Here is an 18,290-nt window from a genome sequence, read left to right on the forward strand (position 1 = left end):
CCTCCATATGCCGCGGGAGCGGCCCAAGAAATAGCAACAACAACAACAAAAAAGACAAAAGACAAAAAAAAAATCATTTCCTGTGCTTCGTGTTCTCTTTATTGGGTCCTCTTCTCAAGACTAAAGAGCTATGATTTTTCACAGGTATAAAACTTCACATTTTTCCTTTAAAAACTTTTACTGTCACATTGTTTAAATGTGTAACCAAGTATTGTTTCATAGTAATCTGTGATCCTTTATTTTTTATTTTTTGTCTTTTCTAGGGTTGCACCCGAGGCATATGGAGGTTCCCAGGCTAGGGGTCAAATCAGAGCTGTAGCTGCCGGCCACAGCAACGCGGAATCCGAGCTGCATCTGCAACCTATGCCATAGCTCACAGCCATGCCGGATCCTTAACCCATTGAGTGAGGCCAGGACTCGTACCCACATCCTCATGGTACTGGTCGGGTTTGTTAACTGCTGAGCCACGACAGGAACTCTGTGATCCTTTTCTTGGCCGTGCCTTTGGCATGTGGAAGTTCCCAGGCTAGGGATAGGACCTTGCTATAGTTGCAGCCTGCACTACAGCTGTGGCAATGCCAGCTCCTTAACCTGCTGCCAAATACAGGAATTAGTAGTTTGTTTGTTGGCCATGCACTCACGTGTGCAAGTTGCAGGGCCAGGGATGGAACCTGTGCCACAGCAGCAACCCAAGCCTCTGCAGTGACATTGCCGGACCCTTAACCTACCGAGCCAAAAGAGAACTCCAATAACTACGTATTCTTGCTGCAGGACGTAACTGGAAACACTGGCTTTATTACCAAGGCTTTGACACTTTGTCATATTTAAAAATGGTAAACATAGGAGTTCCCGTCGTGGCTCAGTGGTTAATGAATCTGACTAGGAACCACGAGGTTGCATGTTCGATCCCTGGCCTTGCTCAGTGGGTTAAGGATCCGGCGTTGCCATGAACTGTGGTGTAGGTTGCAGACACGGCTCGGATCCTGCGTTGCTGTGGCTCTGGTGTAGGCCAGTGGCTATAGCTCCGATTCAATCCCTAGCCTGGGAACCTCCATATGCTGCGGGAAGCGGCCCAAGAAATTGCAAAAAGACCAAAAAAATAAAATAAAAATAAAAATGGTAAACATAGAACCAGATACGACCAGACAGATTTAAAGAACTAAAACCCACTTAAAATACTGGCCTAGTGCCTGATTTACAGGGTTCCAGGTCTTACAGATGAGTAAAAATCACTTCCTTACAGACCTAGGCACTTCAGAGGATCTCAGGGACCTTGAAAAGAGAGGAATTCATCCAAATCTGTAGGTTAAGTCTCATAGTAAGTTTCTGACTTGGCTTCTCAGCCTCAACAGGCTTTTAAATCTCCAATTTGAGTTTCCTTATTAAAAGTCTCAGCAAAGGAGTTCCCGTCGTGGCTCAGCTGTAGCTCCGATTGGACCCCTAGCCTGGGAACCTCCATATGCCATGGGTGCAGCCCTAAAAAGGAAAAAATAAAGAAATAAAGACTTTTTTTTTGTCTTTTTTTTTTTTTTTTTTTTTTTTTGCTATTTCTTGGGCGGCTCCCGCAGCATATGGAGGTTCCCAGGCTAGGGGGCTAATTGGAGCTATAGCCACCGGCCTACACCAGAGCCACAGCAACGCAAGATCCGAGCCGCGTCTGCAACCTACACCGCAACTCATGGCAACGCCGGATCCTTAACCCACTGAGCAAGAGTAGGGACTGAACCCGCAACCTCATGGTTCCTGGTCAGATTCGTTAACCACTGCGCCACGACGGGAACTCTGAAATAAAGACATTTTTAAAAAAATCAAGTCAGAAGTTCCCTGGTGTGGCTCAGCAGGTTAAGGATCCAGTGTTGGTGCTATAGCTCAGGTCGCTGCTGTGGCAAGGGCTGGATCCCTGGTTCAGGAACTTCTGAATGCTTTGCCGAAACCAAAAAAGAAAAAAGAAAAAAAATGTAGGTGGTGTGTAAAATTCACCTTAAAATTCTTTTAATTTTGCTGTATATTTGAAATTTTCAGTAAGCAATGAGGGAAAAAATAAGGAGAGAAATTTTAAAACAAAATCAAGGGAATAATGGTTGGGTCCTTTTAGGGGAAAAAGTCTTTTATGATTGGGATAGGGCACACATGGCTTCAAGGTTATTGGAAATTATCTATTTTTATCTTTTTTGTTTGTTTGTTTTTATGGCTCTACTTGCGGCATATGGAAGTTCCCAGGCTAGGGGCTGAATCAGAGCTACAGCTCACAGCGAAGCGGGATCGAATCCCCAACCCACTGAATGAGGCCAGGGATCAAACCCGCATCCTCATGGATACTAGTTGGATTTGTCTCCGCTGCACTACAATGGGCACTCCAGAAATTATCTATTTTTAAACTGGAGAAATGGATATATGGGATTTTTTTTATTGCTTTGAAAATTATATATGTTGTCTTCAGAATTATATATGTTTAGCGATTTATAGAACTTGGGAGAAAAAAGATCTCTTGTCTTTGGGGTTGCAAAGTTAGTGTTGCTGGAACAGCCTGCAATCACCCCACCCTACCCCCACCCCACCGCCGGCCCCTGTGGGAAAGGCCTGGTCTATGGTAGGAAAAAATGGTCCAACTTACTGAGCGACAGGGAAGATCCGCTGGGTGCTGCAAGAGACCCGGCCGAGCCCCTCTGCCTTGATGCTTTGCTTCTCGCCCTGGAGCATTCATGCTGTTTTTGTAACAGCCATCACTTCCTTAGAGGAACCACTAACCACCCACCCGCCCACTCTGGAAACAGGCAGAGGCTTGCATCTCTTGTGTTCTTTATTCCTAGGCAAGCTCCATCCCCCTCTTTTCTGGGCTTGCTATCTGAGCACCATAAGAAGGCATTCCTCTTGCTGCTTGCCGAACAAGGAGGTTATGTGTATGGGGCGGCCCGTTTCCCACTGTGGGAAGAGCCTAGCTGAGCCCCAAGCCCATGCAGAGATGAACTGGAGAGAATAAGCCTGAATGGTATCATCTGGTCTCTTGGATCCAGCCATTCCTGAGGCCCTGAGCAGTGATGTGGACCAATACATTCCCCTTTTGCCTAAGCCAGTTTTCTGTGGGTTTCACCTGCACCCAGGAGTCCCAGCTATCAAAAGTCCTCAGCTGCCAAAATGCCATTGCTGTGTCTGCCACCTGCCACCCCCAACCACCAGCCCTACTCACCTGGTGATCTCCTCTAAGGCTGCCTCAGGTAAAGCCAGCATCTCCACCAGCAGGGACAGGATCTCAAAGAGCAGAGTGTGGGGGTTTGGGGGAGCCATGTCCATCAGGGCATTCTGTTCTGGGGACAAGGGATGGTGGTTGCCCTGGATGCCCAACCTCCCCTGCTCCACCCCAGGCCCCTGGCTCCCCCGCCACCAGCTCTGCATGCCCTGGGCTCACCCCTGCTCACCCACAGAGCAAAAGAAGCGCTTGGTGTCTGTCATCACAGCCAAGAAGTCTTTGAAGTTCACGTGACCGTCTCCTGTGGCAACCAGAATACAGCATGGACAGGGGCAGGCATTGCAATCCAGGCATGGTTGTTAGCATTTACTCATCAGGTTTGGTTATAAAAGTAATGCATAGTCAATGCAGAAAGCACAGTACACACAGGACAGAAGGCAAAAATTAAAATCTCCTCAATTAGAAGCTCCCAGAAGGTCCTGGAAGCAGCAGTCTGGGTTCATGACCCAGGTGTACCACTTACCATCTTTGTGACCTTGGCAAAGTCTCTTAACCTCATTAACCCTTCGATTTCTCATCTACAGGATAAAGATGACCAAGACACCTTTTTCATGGCAGAGAAAATGAGGCAAAGTACATAGGGGTTTTTTTGGGGGGGTTGTCCTTTGTCTTTTCAGGGCAGCACCCTTAGCATATGGAGGTTCCCAGGCTAAGGGTCTAATCAGAGCTGTTGCTGCCGGCCTATGCCACAGCCACAGCAACGTCAGATCCAAGCCGCATCTGTGACTGACACTGCAGCTCATGGCAATGCCAAATCCTTAACCCATGGAGCGAGGCCAGGGATCAAACCTGCAACCTCATGGTTCCTAGTGGGATTCGTTTCCGCTGCGCCACACAGGAACTCTGAGGCAAAGTACTTAGAACAGGGCCATGCATGTAATACTTGCTCACTGTCTGCCACTGTTACGACCATGTGCTAATCTCTGCATCAAAACATTGTACCCACAAGACTCCCACTTTATCCTTCAAAGCCCTGCTAGACCTGCCTGTTGCCTGTCTCTAAGCTCTCCCAGTGCTAACCTGCTCTCCCACCAGAGGCCGTGTTCTTGACTATTCTGGGCCTTTGCACATGCCGTTCCCTCTTTCTAGAATCCTCTCCACCACCCTCCAACTCTCTCACTTGATGCTTCCTCTGGACCATTACTTCCTTGGAGAAGTCAGACCAGGGCAGGTCAGACCCCCCCAGTCCAGCACTCTCATAAAACTCTTGTACTTGAATCACACACACCTAAGATCTAGGATTTAATTCCAGGAGGCAGGAACTGGGTGTTTCATTCTGTCCTGTGGTCTCAGGGCTGAAAATAAGTAGGAGCAGAGCTCCCACTATGGCACAATGGGTTAAGGATCCAGCATTGCCGCAGCTGTGGAGTAGGTTGCAACATGGCTTGGATTTGCTCCCTGGCCTGGGAATGTCTATATGCCACGGGTGGGGGCAAAACCAAAACAAAGGAAAAACAGGCAGGTGCTTGGCAAATGTTCTCTGAACTACTTAGCAAATTAATGAACGGCCTCTAATCCTTGAAACCACTCTCTGGGGGTGCCTAGTACTCTAATCCCCATGTCACAGATGAGTCATGTAGGGGTCAAGCTGAGGTCAATTCCTAGCTTGTGTGCGAGGATTCACAGTCACACATCGATGGAGGAAGCAGAGTAGGACACTTGGTCCGGCGCCCAGACTCTTCCCAGCTCTGCTGTGCTCCCTGCATCTAGCCAATCACATGTGATGTCCAGGTTCATTCCTTTCTCCCTTCCTCCCTTCCTTTCCTCGTTTTTCTTCCTTTCTTCTTTTTTGCTGCCCTGCAGCATATGGAGTTCCCAGCATCAGATCTGAGCTGCAGCTGCAACCAACACCAGATACTTAACCCACTGTGCCAGGCTGGGAATTGAACCTGTGTCCCAGTGCTCAAGAGACGCTGCTGATCCTGTTGTGCTACAGTGGGAATTCCTGCCCAGGTTATTTCTGCCACCAGGAATACCTTTCTTCCTTCTTCTCTCCCTGCCTAACAATTTGGCTTGGGCATTGCTATTTGGCTTAGGCATCACCCTCTCCAGGAAGCCTTCCTTCCTGATTCCTTCCTCCAAGCCAACTTTTTTTTTTTCGGTCGTTTTTTAGGACTGCACCATGGCATATGGAAGTTTCCAGGCTAGGGTTCGAATCGGAGTCATAGCTGCCAGGCTACACCACAGCCACAGCAACGCCAGATCCAAGCCGAGTCTATGACCTACACCACAGCTCATGGCAAAACCAGATCAGATCCTTAACCCACTGATAGAGGCCAGAGATCAAACCTGCATCCTCATGGATACTAATCCAGTTCTTAACCCACTGAGCCACAACGAGAACTCCCCTCCAAGGCGCCTTAAGCGTTGCTTCCTTTCTAACTCTCACTTCTATGTCGCTGATAGTGTGAGCTCCTTGAGAGCAGGGCTCATGGATCTGACACATCTCTTTATTCTCAGTGCCCAGCACAGGAATGAGCACCCAGAAGGCATTTAACAAGTAATGAATGAATAATACTAGCACTCAGTGTCCTTGGATGCATTCTGCGCTCCACGTATTATGCTCAATGCTTTGCCTGGATTATCTCACTCAATACTTTTAGCAGCTCTGTGAGCTGGGTACTGGCCTATTTTATAGATGGGGAAACTGAGACTTGGTGGATTTCAGTGATTTGTCCAAGGTCATACAGCCGGTGAAATGAGTGACCATGCCATGGAGGAATGTCCAATGACGCACACACGAAGGCCTGGAAGGAGCCATCTCAGAAATCACCTATATCTTAGGGTTAGGACGTACATCTTGGTCATTTCTGGGGCTCCAGAGTAAATGAATCTGACTAGGTATCCATGAGGATGCAAGTTCGATTCCTAGCCTCACTCAATGGGTTAAGGATCTGGCATTGCCATGAGCTGTGGTGTGGGTTGCAGACGCAGCCGAGATCCTGCATTGCCGTGACTGTGGTATAGTCCAGTGGCTATAGCTCTGATTCAACTCCTAGCCTGGGAACTTCTACATGCCACGGGTGCTACCTTAAAAAATAAAATAAAATAAAATAAAATAAAATAAATAAAAAAATAAAGGTAGAATAGGGCCCCTCCTTCAAAAATTATCAAGAACGTCTAGGCGTTCCCACTGTAGCACAGTGGGTTAAGAAGCTGACTGCAGTGACTTGGGTCACTATGGAGGTGCGGGTTCAATCCCTGACCAGGAGCAGCGGGTTAAAGGATCCAGTGTTGCTGCAACTGTGGCTCGGATTCAATCCCTGGCCCAGGAACTTCCACATGCTGAGGGTTCAGCCGTAAAATTAAAAAAAGAAAAAAGAGAAAAAGAATTTCCAGACTGTAAGAGCTGAGCATTAAACCAAACTCAGGAACCTATGAGTGCAGGGCCCCATGTGGCTGCACCGATGTCGTGCTGCCTGTGAATGCGGCCCTGCCTGGGGCTCAGAATGATGCCACCCCTGACTCACCATCAATATCAGCGCTCATCAGGGCATCCTCCATCTGGGCCGGTGTCAGGGAGATGCCCACGAGGACCAGGATGTTCTCCAGGCTCTGTGCGTCCACCTCACCAGGACCATTGAAGATCTCAAAGTAGCTGCGGAAGGCTGGGGTGGGCAGCAGGGTTACGTGGGGGCAGGGATGTTACCTGTTTCTACCATTTAAATCCCATCCCTTCCAACCACCCTCCTGCCCAGCATCCTCTATCACCAGGGCTGGGTGGAGGGACGAAATTAAAATAGTGAAAGTGGACTCACTTCACTCTATAGGTACAAGGTCGGGCCAAGGACTCAGCTGGTGTGGCAAAAGCGAAGCTAACTAGTCACCTTCATTTTGCACCGGGAGCACATGCACTCAGGACACCCCTCTTATGTGCCGGGCACTGTGCTAAGCTCTTATAACCATGTTTTAATTAACCATGTAAGTAAGTACAGAATGCTCAGCCCCTTGTAAAAATGGGGAAACTGAGGTTCAGAGGTTAGAGGACCCAATAGATCTTTCTGACTCTGAGTCTGTGCCTTGGCTTTGGTCCTCGGCAGTTACTTATTTGGATGGATCCAGCCTGTAGGAAAGCTTCGCTTGTCCGGACCAGAGCAGGGGACCAGGAAGGATGCTGGGAAAAATCCCAGAATCATGCCAATGGAGACAAAAGTTGGGTCCTCGTCAGCTACAGCTCTAGTTGAATCCCTAGCCTGGGAACTTCCATATGCTGCAGGTGAGGCTATAATAAATAAATAAATAATAAATAAATAAATGGAGTGAAGTTCAAGGATGGGGTTCTGGGGAGCCAGAGAGCATATTCAGGGAAGGCAGAAATGGGGGCCACTCTGGCTCGGTGGGGGGTTCAGACTTTGGGGAGGAGCGGAGGGTGGAAGGAGGGCGTGCACCCACTCGTCCGGGGCCAGGGCAGGTGTGGCCAGGTTGGCAGCAGATGTGGACTTCTGGTTAGGCCATCTCCAGAGCCCAGAGGAAGCAGCAATTGCTCCTCCTCAAAGCATGGGGCCCACCCCCACACATGATGGGAAGCAAAGGGCATGGTGCCTGGTCCAGGGTGGGTGTTTGGAACTTAAATTTTTGTGGAGGTGGGATGCAGTGGAAAATGGGAATCTGTTTATAACTGAGCAGGACCCTGTGGAGCTTCCTGGGACAGACCCATCTCCCAAGTCCTCTGCCTACTTCTTCTTTTTTTTTTAGGGCTGCGCCCAAGGAATATGGAGGTTCCCAGGCTAGGAGTCAAATTGGAACTGCAGCTGCTGGCCTACGCCACAGCCACAACCATGACACCACAAGATCTATCTGTGTCTGTGACCTATACCACAGCTCACTGCAATGCTGGATCCCTAACCCACTGAGCAAGGCCAGGGATTGAACCTGTGTCCTCATGGATGCTAGTCAGATTCGTTTCCACTGAACCATGACGGGAAATTCGCCTACCTCTTGTTTGTAGAAAAACTTTAGCCTCCTAGGCTTTCCTTGAGTTCCAAAGAATACATTTAATCAGAGAAGTGAGATAATGCAGAAAGAAAGGAAAACAGTCAAGCAAGTCAAAATAATAATAATTTAACCATTAAAGTCAAGGGCCTTTAGTTCCTTTCCAAGGCTATAGATAATATTCTGAGCTCTGTCCTTGGAGCTGTTTTGCAGATACTGAAACCCCCGTCAGGGGGAATAAGTTAACTGCATGCTGAGCCCAAGCACACAGACTCTGGACCACTGGAACCAGAAGGTGGGCAAGGGTGGCTCCTGCTGACCTCTCCACGAGCCAATCAGAAGACTGTCCCCAAACTGATCACACACCCTACAACACTCTCCCTCAGCCTGTCTTTAAAACTGTTCCCTGAAATCTGTCTGGGAGCTTGGGTCTTTGGAGCACTAGCTGCCTGCATCCTCGCTTGGTGCCCAGCAATAAACACTGCACTTTCCTTCACTGCAACCTGGTGTCAGGAGATGGGCTTTACTGCTCACAGGCGAGAGGACCCAAGTTGGGTTCAGTAACATGTCCAGGGCAGGTGGTCTTGTTAAATGGTGAGGGATGGTCTAGGACAGGCGGGACCCCTGCCTCCCATCCAGGGGGCCCCAACAGGGGACCAAGAGAGCGGGCTTGGGGAGTTCCTGTTGTGGCTCAGCAGAAACAAATCCGACTAGTATCCATGAGGATGCAGGTTTGATCCCCGGCCTTGCTCAGTGAGTTGAGGATCCGGCGTTGCTGTGAGCTGTGGTGTAGGTTGCAGATGTGGCTCGGATCCCATGTGGCACAAGTGTGGGTGTAGGCCAGTAGCTGTAGCTCTGATTCGGCCCCTAGCCTGGGAATTTTGGGAACTTCCATATGCCACAGGTGCAGCCCTAAAAAGCAAAAAAAAAAAAATAGGCTTGGGTTGGGGGAAGGCAGAAACACCTCCAAAAACCAAAGAGCTTTGCAGGACTTGCCTCATTCACTCAGAAGGGCGGCTCTGGAACTCTGGAACGGGGAAGAGATCTGGGGGGGGTCTGGCCCCTCCACCCAAAGGTGTCCTAGAGCTGGAGTGTGCCTCCCACTCCGCACTGCCCCCCAGCCTAGTGGAGGTCTGGGGCGGGCACTGGGACAGCTGCAACCCGCTCCCCCGCCCCCGGCCTATAAACCCAAGGACTGAGGTCTGCCTGCCCTTCAAGGGGGCTCCCCTGGCCAGGCCCGCCCTCACCTTCCTCTTGCTGCAGCGTGAGGTTCTCCTCCTCCGACCTCTCCTCCCAGGTCTGACACACCTTCTGGAGGCAGTGCTCTTCCAGCTCCTGCCTGCAGAGAAGAGAGCCCGGGCAGGTGGGGCACACATCCAACCCCCCCACCCCTCCCCACGCCAAAGCTGGGGGGGGGAGCGGGGCAGAGGGGGTCAGAGGAGGGGCCTGGGTGAGGTTTTGAGAGGTCAGGAGAGTCTAAGGGTGACCTGGAGACGGAGGAGCAAGGCCCCAGTGAGGGGATTCTCGAGGGGAGTTAGGAAGAAGAAAGGGGTCAGCAGGAGAAAGGGGCCTCGATATGAAAGAGGAAGAGCTGAAAGGCAGCAAGAAGCTGAGGGGACACAGAGCGGGAATAAACAGGTGCAGTGACAGGGACCAGAGTCTGGGAGAGGGAGGCCAGGGGCCCAGGGACGTGGGCCCTGACCCCAGATGCCCTTTCTCGGGTGACCCCTACCGTGCCTTGGGGTAGTCCAGGCTCCTTTCCCTGCCGTGGTGCAAAAGTTCTGTCCTTCTCCAGCCCAGGTCTGACATGGGGATGGGCAGGGCCATGATGGGGACTCCCATGGGGACAGGGACTGGCCCAGGGACTGGCCCAGGGGCTGGTGGCCGGGCCCGGGATGGGGCCACGGCAGGGGCCGAGGCAGAGGTCTGAGGCAGGGTCAGAGGCAGGCTTGGGGCTGAGCTGCCAGCTGGGGGGGAATTAGGCACGGGAGTGAGAGTCCTGGGGGACTTCCGGTTTGGCAGGGCGCGGGCCTTGGTGGCTCTCCGATGGGTGGCCTCCTCCTCCTCCACCTCCAGCAGGCACTTCATGAAGCCGGGCCGGGGGTTGCCAAGGTTCTGGGCCCCTGCAGCCACCATGGGTTCCTGAAGCAGCTTCAGGCTATGGTCTGGCTCCCTCCTCTCTCCAAGGTCCCTCACCTCCTGGGAACAGGGTTGGGGAGGGGATTCAGGAGGACTCCAGATAGCCAGGTTGTCCCACAAGGCTTCTCCCTGCCACCCACTCTGTGGGAGATCCTTACCCTTCCCCCTTCCTCTCTGGGCCCCTGGGGTGGCCCAGGTCTCTCCTGCATCCTATTAGGCTCCCACATCGTGTCCTCCCCCACCCCTGACCTCTGCCACCTCCTGGTTCTCTGACCTGTGGCCTTGAGGGAGTTAGGCCCAGTCTCACCACTTGTTTATTCCCTTCAGTGCAATCAACACAACCTACAATGGCTCTGTCCATGCTCGTTGCTTGTCTGACCAGAAGGAAGCTTCATGAGGGCAGGACCTCCTCTGCCTCTTATTTTTTTTAGGACCATACCCGCAGCACATGGAGGTTCCCAGGCTAGGGGTCTAATCGGAGCCGCAGCTGCCAGCCTACACCACAGCCACAGCAACGCGGGATCTGAGCCATGTCTGCGACCTACACCACAGCTCACAGCCATGCCAGATCCTTAACCCACTGAGCAAGGCCAGGAATCAAACCTGCGTCCTGGTGGATAATAGCCATATTTGTTTCTGCTGACCCACGATGGGAACGCCTCCTCTGCCTCTTTGTGCACATCCACCCAGCAGCCAGCATGTGGTAGGCACTCGATAAATCCCCACTAATTAGTTCAGCCAAGTCAGCACCTCCTGCATCATCCCTCCAATTATGGGATGTGTTGTCTCTGCCTACCCCCACCCAGGCCCTGCCACGCAGGCTCCAACCCAGCTCTTTTTCCCATTCAAAGATGTCGCTCTTGCAGTTCCCATTGTGGCACAGCAGAAACGAACCGGACTAGTATCCATGAAGACACAAGTTCAATTCCTGGCCCTGCTCAGTGGGTTAAGGATCCAGCGTTGCCGTGAGCTGTGGTATAGATCGCAGATGTGGCTCAGATCTGGTGTTGCTGTGGCTGTGGTATAAGGCCAGCAGCTGTAGCTCCGATTCGAGCCCTAGCCTGGAAACCTCCATGTGTGGCAGGTGCGGCCCTAGAAAAAAAAGGAAAAAAAAGATGTAGCTCTTACCGCAGGCCTGCTCTTCCTAAAGCATCAGCACTACCATCTCTTCGAGGTTACTCCTATCAGCATGTAAACACACTATATGGTCTTTCTTCTTTAATAGAAAAAGCTCTCCTGATACTCACACAAAGCCCTCCAGCTACTCAGTTCTCTGCTCTCCCTTTAGAGCAAAACTCCTTGAAAGAGTTGGCTTGTGCTCCATCTCCACTCTGCTCCTATCTCCAGTCCAGCTTCAGCCACCACTCCCCAGCCAGACTCTTGCAAGGCGGTGGTCAGATCTCTGGTCCCCCCAGAACCGACCCCTCGGGGGTGAAAGACACAGACGACCCCTCCATCCTTCTTCAGACTTCCACTTTCACCAGTTGGCTCTCTCCCTGAGTATCCAGCAGCTTCCTTCACCAGCTCTTCCTCGCCCTTCCTCCGTTTCTGAATGTGCTGGGGACCTGGGAATTTGTCTTCCTTCTCCCTATTGCCTCTCCTGATGTTACCCCCATTTTTCTCACATTCACATCTCCCATCCCAACTTCCCCGTCCTTCCCGACCCCAGACGTCCTTCCAACATTTCTTCTTGGGTGTCTAGAACATGAACCTACCACTTAACCAGTTGTGACCTTGGGTGTGTCACTGCAGCCTTTTGAGCCTCCTGGGACCAAAATTAGGTTCTTCCTGTTTGCTCCTTCCCCGGTGTCACCACCTCAGTTAATGTACCACCTGATGCTCAGACCTCAGACTTAAAGCCTCATTTTTTTTTTTTTTTGGCTGTGCCCATGGCATATGAAAGTTCCCTAGACCAGAGATCAAACCCATGCCACAGCAAGGATCCAAGCTGCTGCAGTGACAATGTCAGATTCTTAACCCTCTGTGCCACAAGAGAACTCTAAAGTCTCATTCAAAAAAAAAAAAATAACATTTCTTCGCAGAGCAAATACTGACTCATAGACTTTGAAAAACTTATGGTTTCCAAAGGAGACAGTTTGGGGGGTGGGGCAATGCGCTGGGGTTGTGGGATGGAAATCCTATAAAATTGGATTGTGATGATCATTGTACAACTATATATGTAATAAATTCATTGAGTAATAAAAAAATTTAAAAAAATTTAAAAACCCTGAAGTATAGTTGATTTATATTATACTAGTTTTAAGTATATGACATAGTGGTTCAATACTTTTATAGATCATACTCCTTAAAGGCTCTTTTGATTGCTCTTTTTCCAATCTACCTTTCCACCAGGCAGATGATGACGTCTGTATTCACGAGTTGCCTAGTCAAGTCAAGGAACTAGGAAGTGGAGTTCCTGTCATGGCTCAGGGGAAACGAACCCAACTAGTATCCATGAGGATGCAGGTTCAATCCCTGGCCTCGTTCAGTGGTTAAGGATCCAGGGTTGCCATGAGCTGTGGTGTAGGTCTCAGACGCGGCTCGGATCCCGCGTTGCTGTGGCTCTGGCATAGGCTGGCAGCTACAGCTCCGATTAGACCCTTAGCCTGGGAAACTCCATATGCCACGGGAGCAGCCCAAGAAATAGCAAAAAGACAAAAAAACAAAACAAAACAAAAAAACCCAACTAGGAAGTGGCAGAGTTTGCAGAGTTGGGGATGGCTGGGAGGGGGATGGGAGCCTGCTAGGTGTTCAGGGAAGCTTTGGGATGTGTGCTGTGACTAACAGCAAATGGATGGAAAAAATTCATACTGATGTGGAAAAACAGCCATAATCTGGGGGGAATCCAAGGGCTCCAGAGTGTAAGAGCATCCTTGACCCCCACCCAAGATGCACACACAAGATGCAAACACACACATGCATGCACATACGTGTGCACACTCACACCTTCCCCAGTTTGACTCCGAATACTGTCCCATTTCTGCCTTTGTCCTCTTCCTCTGCCTGATTCCCCCCCGCCCGCCCCCCATCCCCATTCCCACTATGGCTCTACTTACAAGTGGAGGAGCAGACCCCAGTGCTGGCTGGATCTCCACAGCCTGGTCCCTAAACAAGGGAGAAACCCCGGGTGGGAGAAGGGCTCAGCTCAAGGCTTGCCCCTCGCACCCTGTCCCCAGGATGCTCAGGTCCACAACCCCAGCTTCTTCCTCCTGGCCTTCTAATCTCAGAAGGACCTCTCGCTCCTTATGGGAACATGGTGATTGAAAATAGGCCCATTGGGAGTTCCTTGGTGGCTCAGCAGAAACAGATCTGACCAGCATCCATGAGGACACAGGTTCGATCCCTGGCCTTGCTCAGTGGGCTAAGGATCTGGTGTTGCCATGAGCTGTGGTGTAGGTCACAGACGTGGCTTGGATCTGTATCTGCTATTGCTGGGGCTGTGGCCTAGGCCCCTAGCCTGGGAACCTCCATGTGCCGCAGGTGCAGCCCTAAAGCAAAAAGAAAAAGAAAATAGGCCCATGGAACCAAGGAATTTTGGTATCAGAGCTATTATACAGATGGGGAAATGGAGGCCCAGAGAGGCATGACTTGATCAAGATCCCACATCATGTCACGATCATCAGGACTAGGAGTTCCCATCATGGCTCAGTGGTTAACAAACCCGACCAGTATCCATGAGGACGTGGGTTCGATCCCTGGCCTTGCTCAGTGGGTTAAGGATCCGGCGTTGCCGTGAGCTGTGGTGGGGTGTAGGTTGCAGACATGGCTCGGGTCTGGCATTGCTGCAGCTCTAGCATAGGCCGGAGGCTACAGCTCCAATTAGACCCCTAGCCTGGGAACCTCCACATGCCATGGGTGCGGCCCTAAAGTGACAAAAAAGAATAATAATAATAACACTATCAGGACTAGAATTCACCTCACTTGTAACTTAGCAGAAAAGCAATCTTGTTGGGTCAGGGAATGGGGTGGGGGGGGCATCAGAGGATTCCTTACCTTTCTTTGGGTGTGTTAGGTCTTGGTGTAGACGGTGGGGAAGAGTGAGCCGTCTTTTCCTCCAGAGTTGCCATGGGCATTGCTTCCTGGGAACTGTTGTCATGTCCCCCTGGGCCACGCTGTGGCAGAGCACCCTGTGGCCCGGTGGGTGGGGTGTCCGCCTCCTCGCAGGGCTTGCCCCCCGGTTGCTGCTGCCCACAGCTGTCCAAGGTGCAACAAGGCTGCACTACGTCTGACTCACTCGCTGCCAGGTGCCCTGGGGTGGGCTGACTCTCTGGGCCCTGCCAAGGACAAGGACCTCAAGATGGGGAGCTCTGTCCTGGCTCTCAGGTGAACCTCAATACTCACTCAGAGACCAGCTGTCACCACTTACTCTGGTCCGAGCACTGCAAGTATTATCTTACCAAGGTCTCCCAGCACCCCTAGAAGGGAGCACACATTCCCCCACTTTGAAGGATGAGGAAATTGGGGCCCAGAGGATGCATGGCTGACCTGAGGTCAGAACCCATGCTTCTCTGTGCGATACAATGGGAGCCCGGAGAAAGTGAGACGGTCCTCTTTAAGTAGGATTTCCCAAGGGACGTTTAAAAGAACAAGAGCCCTCATGACATTCCCTGCAAAGGGGATTTTTTTTTTAATTTTTAAAATTAAAGCATAGTTGATGTACAATATTGTGCCAAAGCGGGTTTTTGCACTAACTGATTCCAAGACTTTATTAAGTTGCTATAATCAACACAGCTTGGGAGTTCCCGTCATGCTTCAACAGCTAATGAACCCAAGTAGTATCCATGAGGACGTGGGTTTGATCCCTGGCCTCGATCAGTGGGTTAAGGATCCGGCGTTGCCATGAGCTGTGGTATAGGTTGCAGACATGGCTCGGATCTGGTGTGGCTATGGCTGTGGTGTAGGCTGGCAGCTACATCTCCAATTCGACCCCTAGCCTGGGAACTTCCATATGCTGTGGGTTTGGCTCTAAAACAAACAAACAAACAAACAAAAACAGACAGTGTGGTGTTGGAATAAAAACAGATAAATAGATGAATGAAACAAAAGTAGAGAGACCGACTCACACATATGTGGTCAATTGATTTTTGACAAAGATGCAAAATCAACAGAAAGGTTGGTGCTGGGATGACTGGACAGCCAAATGCAAAAGAAGAACCCAGATCCAACATTCAGACCATATACAAAAACTAACTCAAGATGGGTCATAAACCTACATGTTAAACCTAAAACAATAAAACTTCTTGAAGAAAACATAGGAGAAAATCCCCTGTGACTCTGAATTATGTAAAGATCTCCAGAAAATAACACCAGAAGCACAGCCATAAAGAAAAAATGGATAAACTAGACTTCATCAAAATCAAGAACTGGAAGTTCCCAAACAGCACAGTGGGTTAAGGATCAGGCATAGTCGCTGCAGTTCTGTTTTTTGAAAGTCACTGTTAAGAGAACTTTTGGAAAAGACAGTTCACAGACTGGGAGAAAACATTTGAAATTAACATATATGATAAAGGACTTGTATTCAGAATACATAAGAACGCAAAACTCAAAAATAAGAAAACAACCCAATTTTTAAAAAAAGGGTAGAAAGTAAAAACACAATCCATAAAGTGGGCTGTAAATCATAGATCTGATAACAATCTGGTATCCAGGTCACCCAAAGAACTCTTACAACCTCAACAATAAACTGACTAATTCTGTGAAAATGATGGGCAAAGTATTTGGATAGACATTTCTCCAAAGATACACAAATGGCCTGTACGCGCATGAAAAGATCCTCGACGGGATTAGTGATTAGGAGAATGAAGGTAAAGACCACAATGAGATTTCGCTATGTACGTATGAGAATGCTTAGAATTAAAAACTGACCACACCAAGTTTGGGGGAGGGAGTGGAGCAACTGGAATTCTCGTATGTTGCTGACAGAGATGGAAAACGGACAACCACTCTGGCGAAAAGTTTGGCAGTTTCTTTTCTTTCTTTCTTTCCTTTTTTTTTTTTTTTTTTTTTTTTGTCTTTTTAGGGCCACACCTGAGGCATATGGAAGTTCCCAGGGTAGGGGTCGAACAGAGCTGCAGCTTCAGGCCTACGCCCCAGCCACAGCAACGCTGGATCCTTAACCCACTGAGCGAGGCCAGGGATTGAATCCGCATTCTCATAGATACCAGTTGGGTTTGTTCCCTCTGAGCCACAGTGGGAACTCCCAAGTTTGGCAGTTTCTTAACAAGTCACATATACAAATACCATATGGTCCATTCTACTCTATGGCATTTATTTGCCCCCAAAAAATGGAAGTACGTGTACACATAGACAGGAATGTTCCTTATTCGTAAGAGTCCAAAGTTCAAACAAATCAAATATCCATCAATAGGTAAAAGAATGAAGAAATTGTGGGGTTTTATTTGTTTTAATCTATTTTATTGAAGTATAGTTGATTTACAATGTTGCATTAATTTCTTTGAACATATAAACACATTCTTTTTCATATTCTTTTCCATTATGGTTTATCAAAGGATTTTTTTTTTTTTTGTCTCTTTAGGGCCACCCTTGTGGCATATAGAGGTTCCCAGGCTAGGGGCTGAATCAGAGCTGTAGCCACTGGCCATAGCTATAGTCACAGCAACGTCAGATCCAGGCCGTATCTGTGATCTAAGCCACAGCTCATGGCAATGCCGGATCCTTAACCCACTGAGCAAGGCCAAGGATCGAACCTACGTCCTCAAGGATGCTAGTCAGATTCGTTTCCACTGAGCTACAATGGGAACTCCCTATCACAAAATATTAAATATAGTTCCCTGTGCTATCCAGCAGGACAAGAAATTGGAACATCTCCATACAATGGAATATTACTCAGCAACAAAAGAATAAAATATTCATCCTCACAATCACGGAGCTGAATCTCAAAACAATCACTCTTCTGTATGTCTGCTTCCATTTACGGAAAATTCTGGGAAATACAAATTTTTAGCGATAGAATGTAGATCAATGGTTGTCTGGGGACAGGGATGAGTGGGAGGAGATATGACAAAGGGGCACAGGAAGCTGTGGGGGGGTGACAGGTGTGTTTGTTTCCTTAATTGTGGTGAGGTGGGTGTACACATACATCCAAACATCTAACTGCACATTTGAAGTATGCACAAGTGTGTACCAAAGCGGTTTTTTTAAAAAAAATCCCTAAATCTTAAAATAAAAATAAATTAAAATATACTTTACAGTCAAATAAGTTTGGAAGAGGCACTACACTATAACCATCTCTTACAATTCAGCAGCTAAGAAACAGATGCTAGAATAGCCTAACATTAAAAAATAATTGACCTTTGGGGGATTTTTTTGTCTTTTTAGGGCCACACCTGCGGCATATGGAGGTTCCCAAGCTAGGGGTCCTATTGGAGCTGTAGCCGCTGGCCAACGCCAGAGGCACAGCAACATGGGATCCAAGCTGCCTCTGCAACCTACACCATAGCTCACGGCAATGCCGGATCCCTAACCCACTGATTGAGGTCAGGGATCGAACCCACAACCTCATGGTTCCTAGTCAGATTTGTTAACCACTGAATCACAATGGGAACTCCCAAAAAACTGTTTGAGCTTTGTTAAACTCACATGCCCCAATTTCCTTCTCTCTCTCATTCTTTTTTTTTTTTGTCCTTTTAGAGCCACACCCACAGCATATGGAAGTTCCCAGGCTAGGGGTCAGATTGGAGCTACAGCTGCCAGCCTACACCACAACCACAGCAACTTGGGATCCAAGCTGAGTCTGCGATCTACACCACATCTCAAGGCAGTGCCAGGTCCTTAACCCACTGAGTAAGGCCGGGGATCGAACCCAAGTCCTCATGGATACTACTCAGGTTTGTTTCTGCTGCACCTCAATGGGAACTCCTTTTTTTTTTCCTCTCTCTCTTTTTATGGCCACACCTGTGGCACATGGAAGTTCCCAGGCCAGGGGTTATGTCAAATCAGAGCCACAGCAACA

The 18,290-nt window shown here is 49.3% G+C and overlaps 1 protein-coding gene across 1 annotated transcript in view; it reads right to left on the reverse strand.

Moving 5' to 3' along the window:
- SPATA21 (spermatogenesis associated 21) overlaps window positions 1–10,545 on the reverse strand; it is a 19,717-nt gene extending 9,172 nt beyond the window's left edge. Inside the window, exons 1-6 of the mRNA XM_047791438.1 lie at window positions 10,477–10,545; window positions 9,912–10,378; window positions 9,427–9,518; window positions 6,718–6,855; window positions 3,417–3,488; window positions 3,188–3,305 (exon numbers count right to left, since the gene is read on the reverse strand). Coding sequence (XP_047647394.1) covers window positions 3,188–3,305; window positions 3,417–3,488; window positions 6,718–6,855; window positions 9,427–9,518; window positions 9,912–10,378; window positions 10,477–10,545 — 956 coding nt within the window. The remainder of the gene's footprint in view (window positions 1–3,187; window positions 3,306–3,416; window positions 3,489–6,717; window positions 6,856–9,426; window positions 9,519–9,911; window positions 10,379–10,476) is intronic.
- Between the last annotated feature and the right edge of the window lie 7,745 nt (window positions 10,546–18,290).

The sequence above is a fragment of the Phacochoerus africanus genome, chromosome 8 (genome assembly GCF_016906955.1).
Source record: "Phacochoerus africanus isolate WHEZ1 chromosome 8, ROS_Pafr_v1, whole genome shotgun sequence".
In the NCBI taxonomy this organism is placed as follows: domain Eukaryota; kingdom Metazoa; phylum Chordata; class Mammalia; order Artiodactyla; family Suidae; genus Phacochoerus; species Phacochoerus africanus.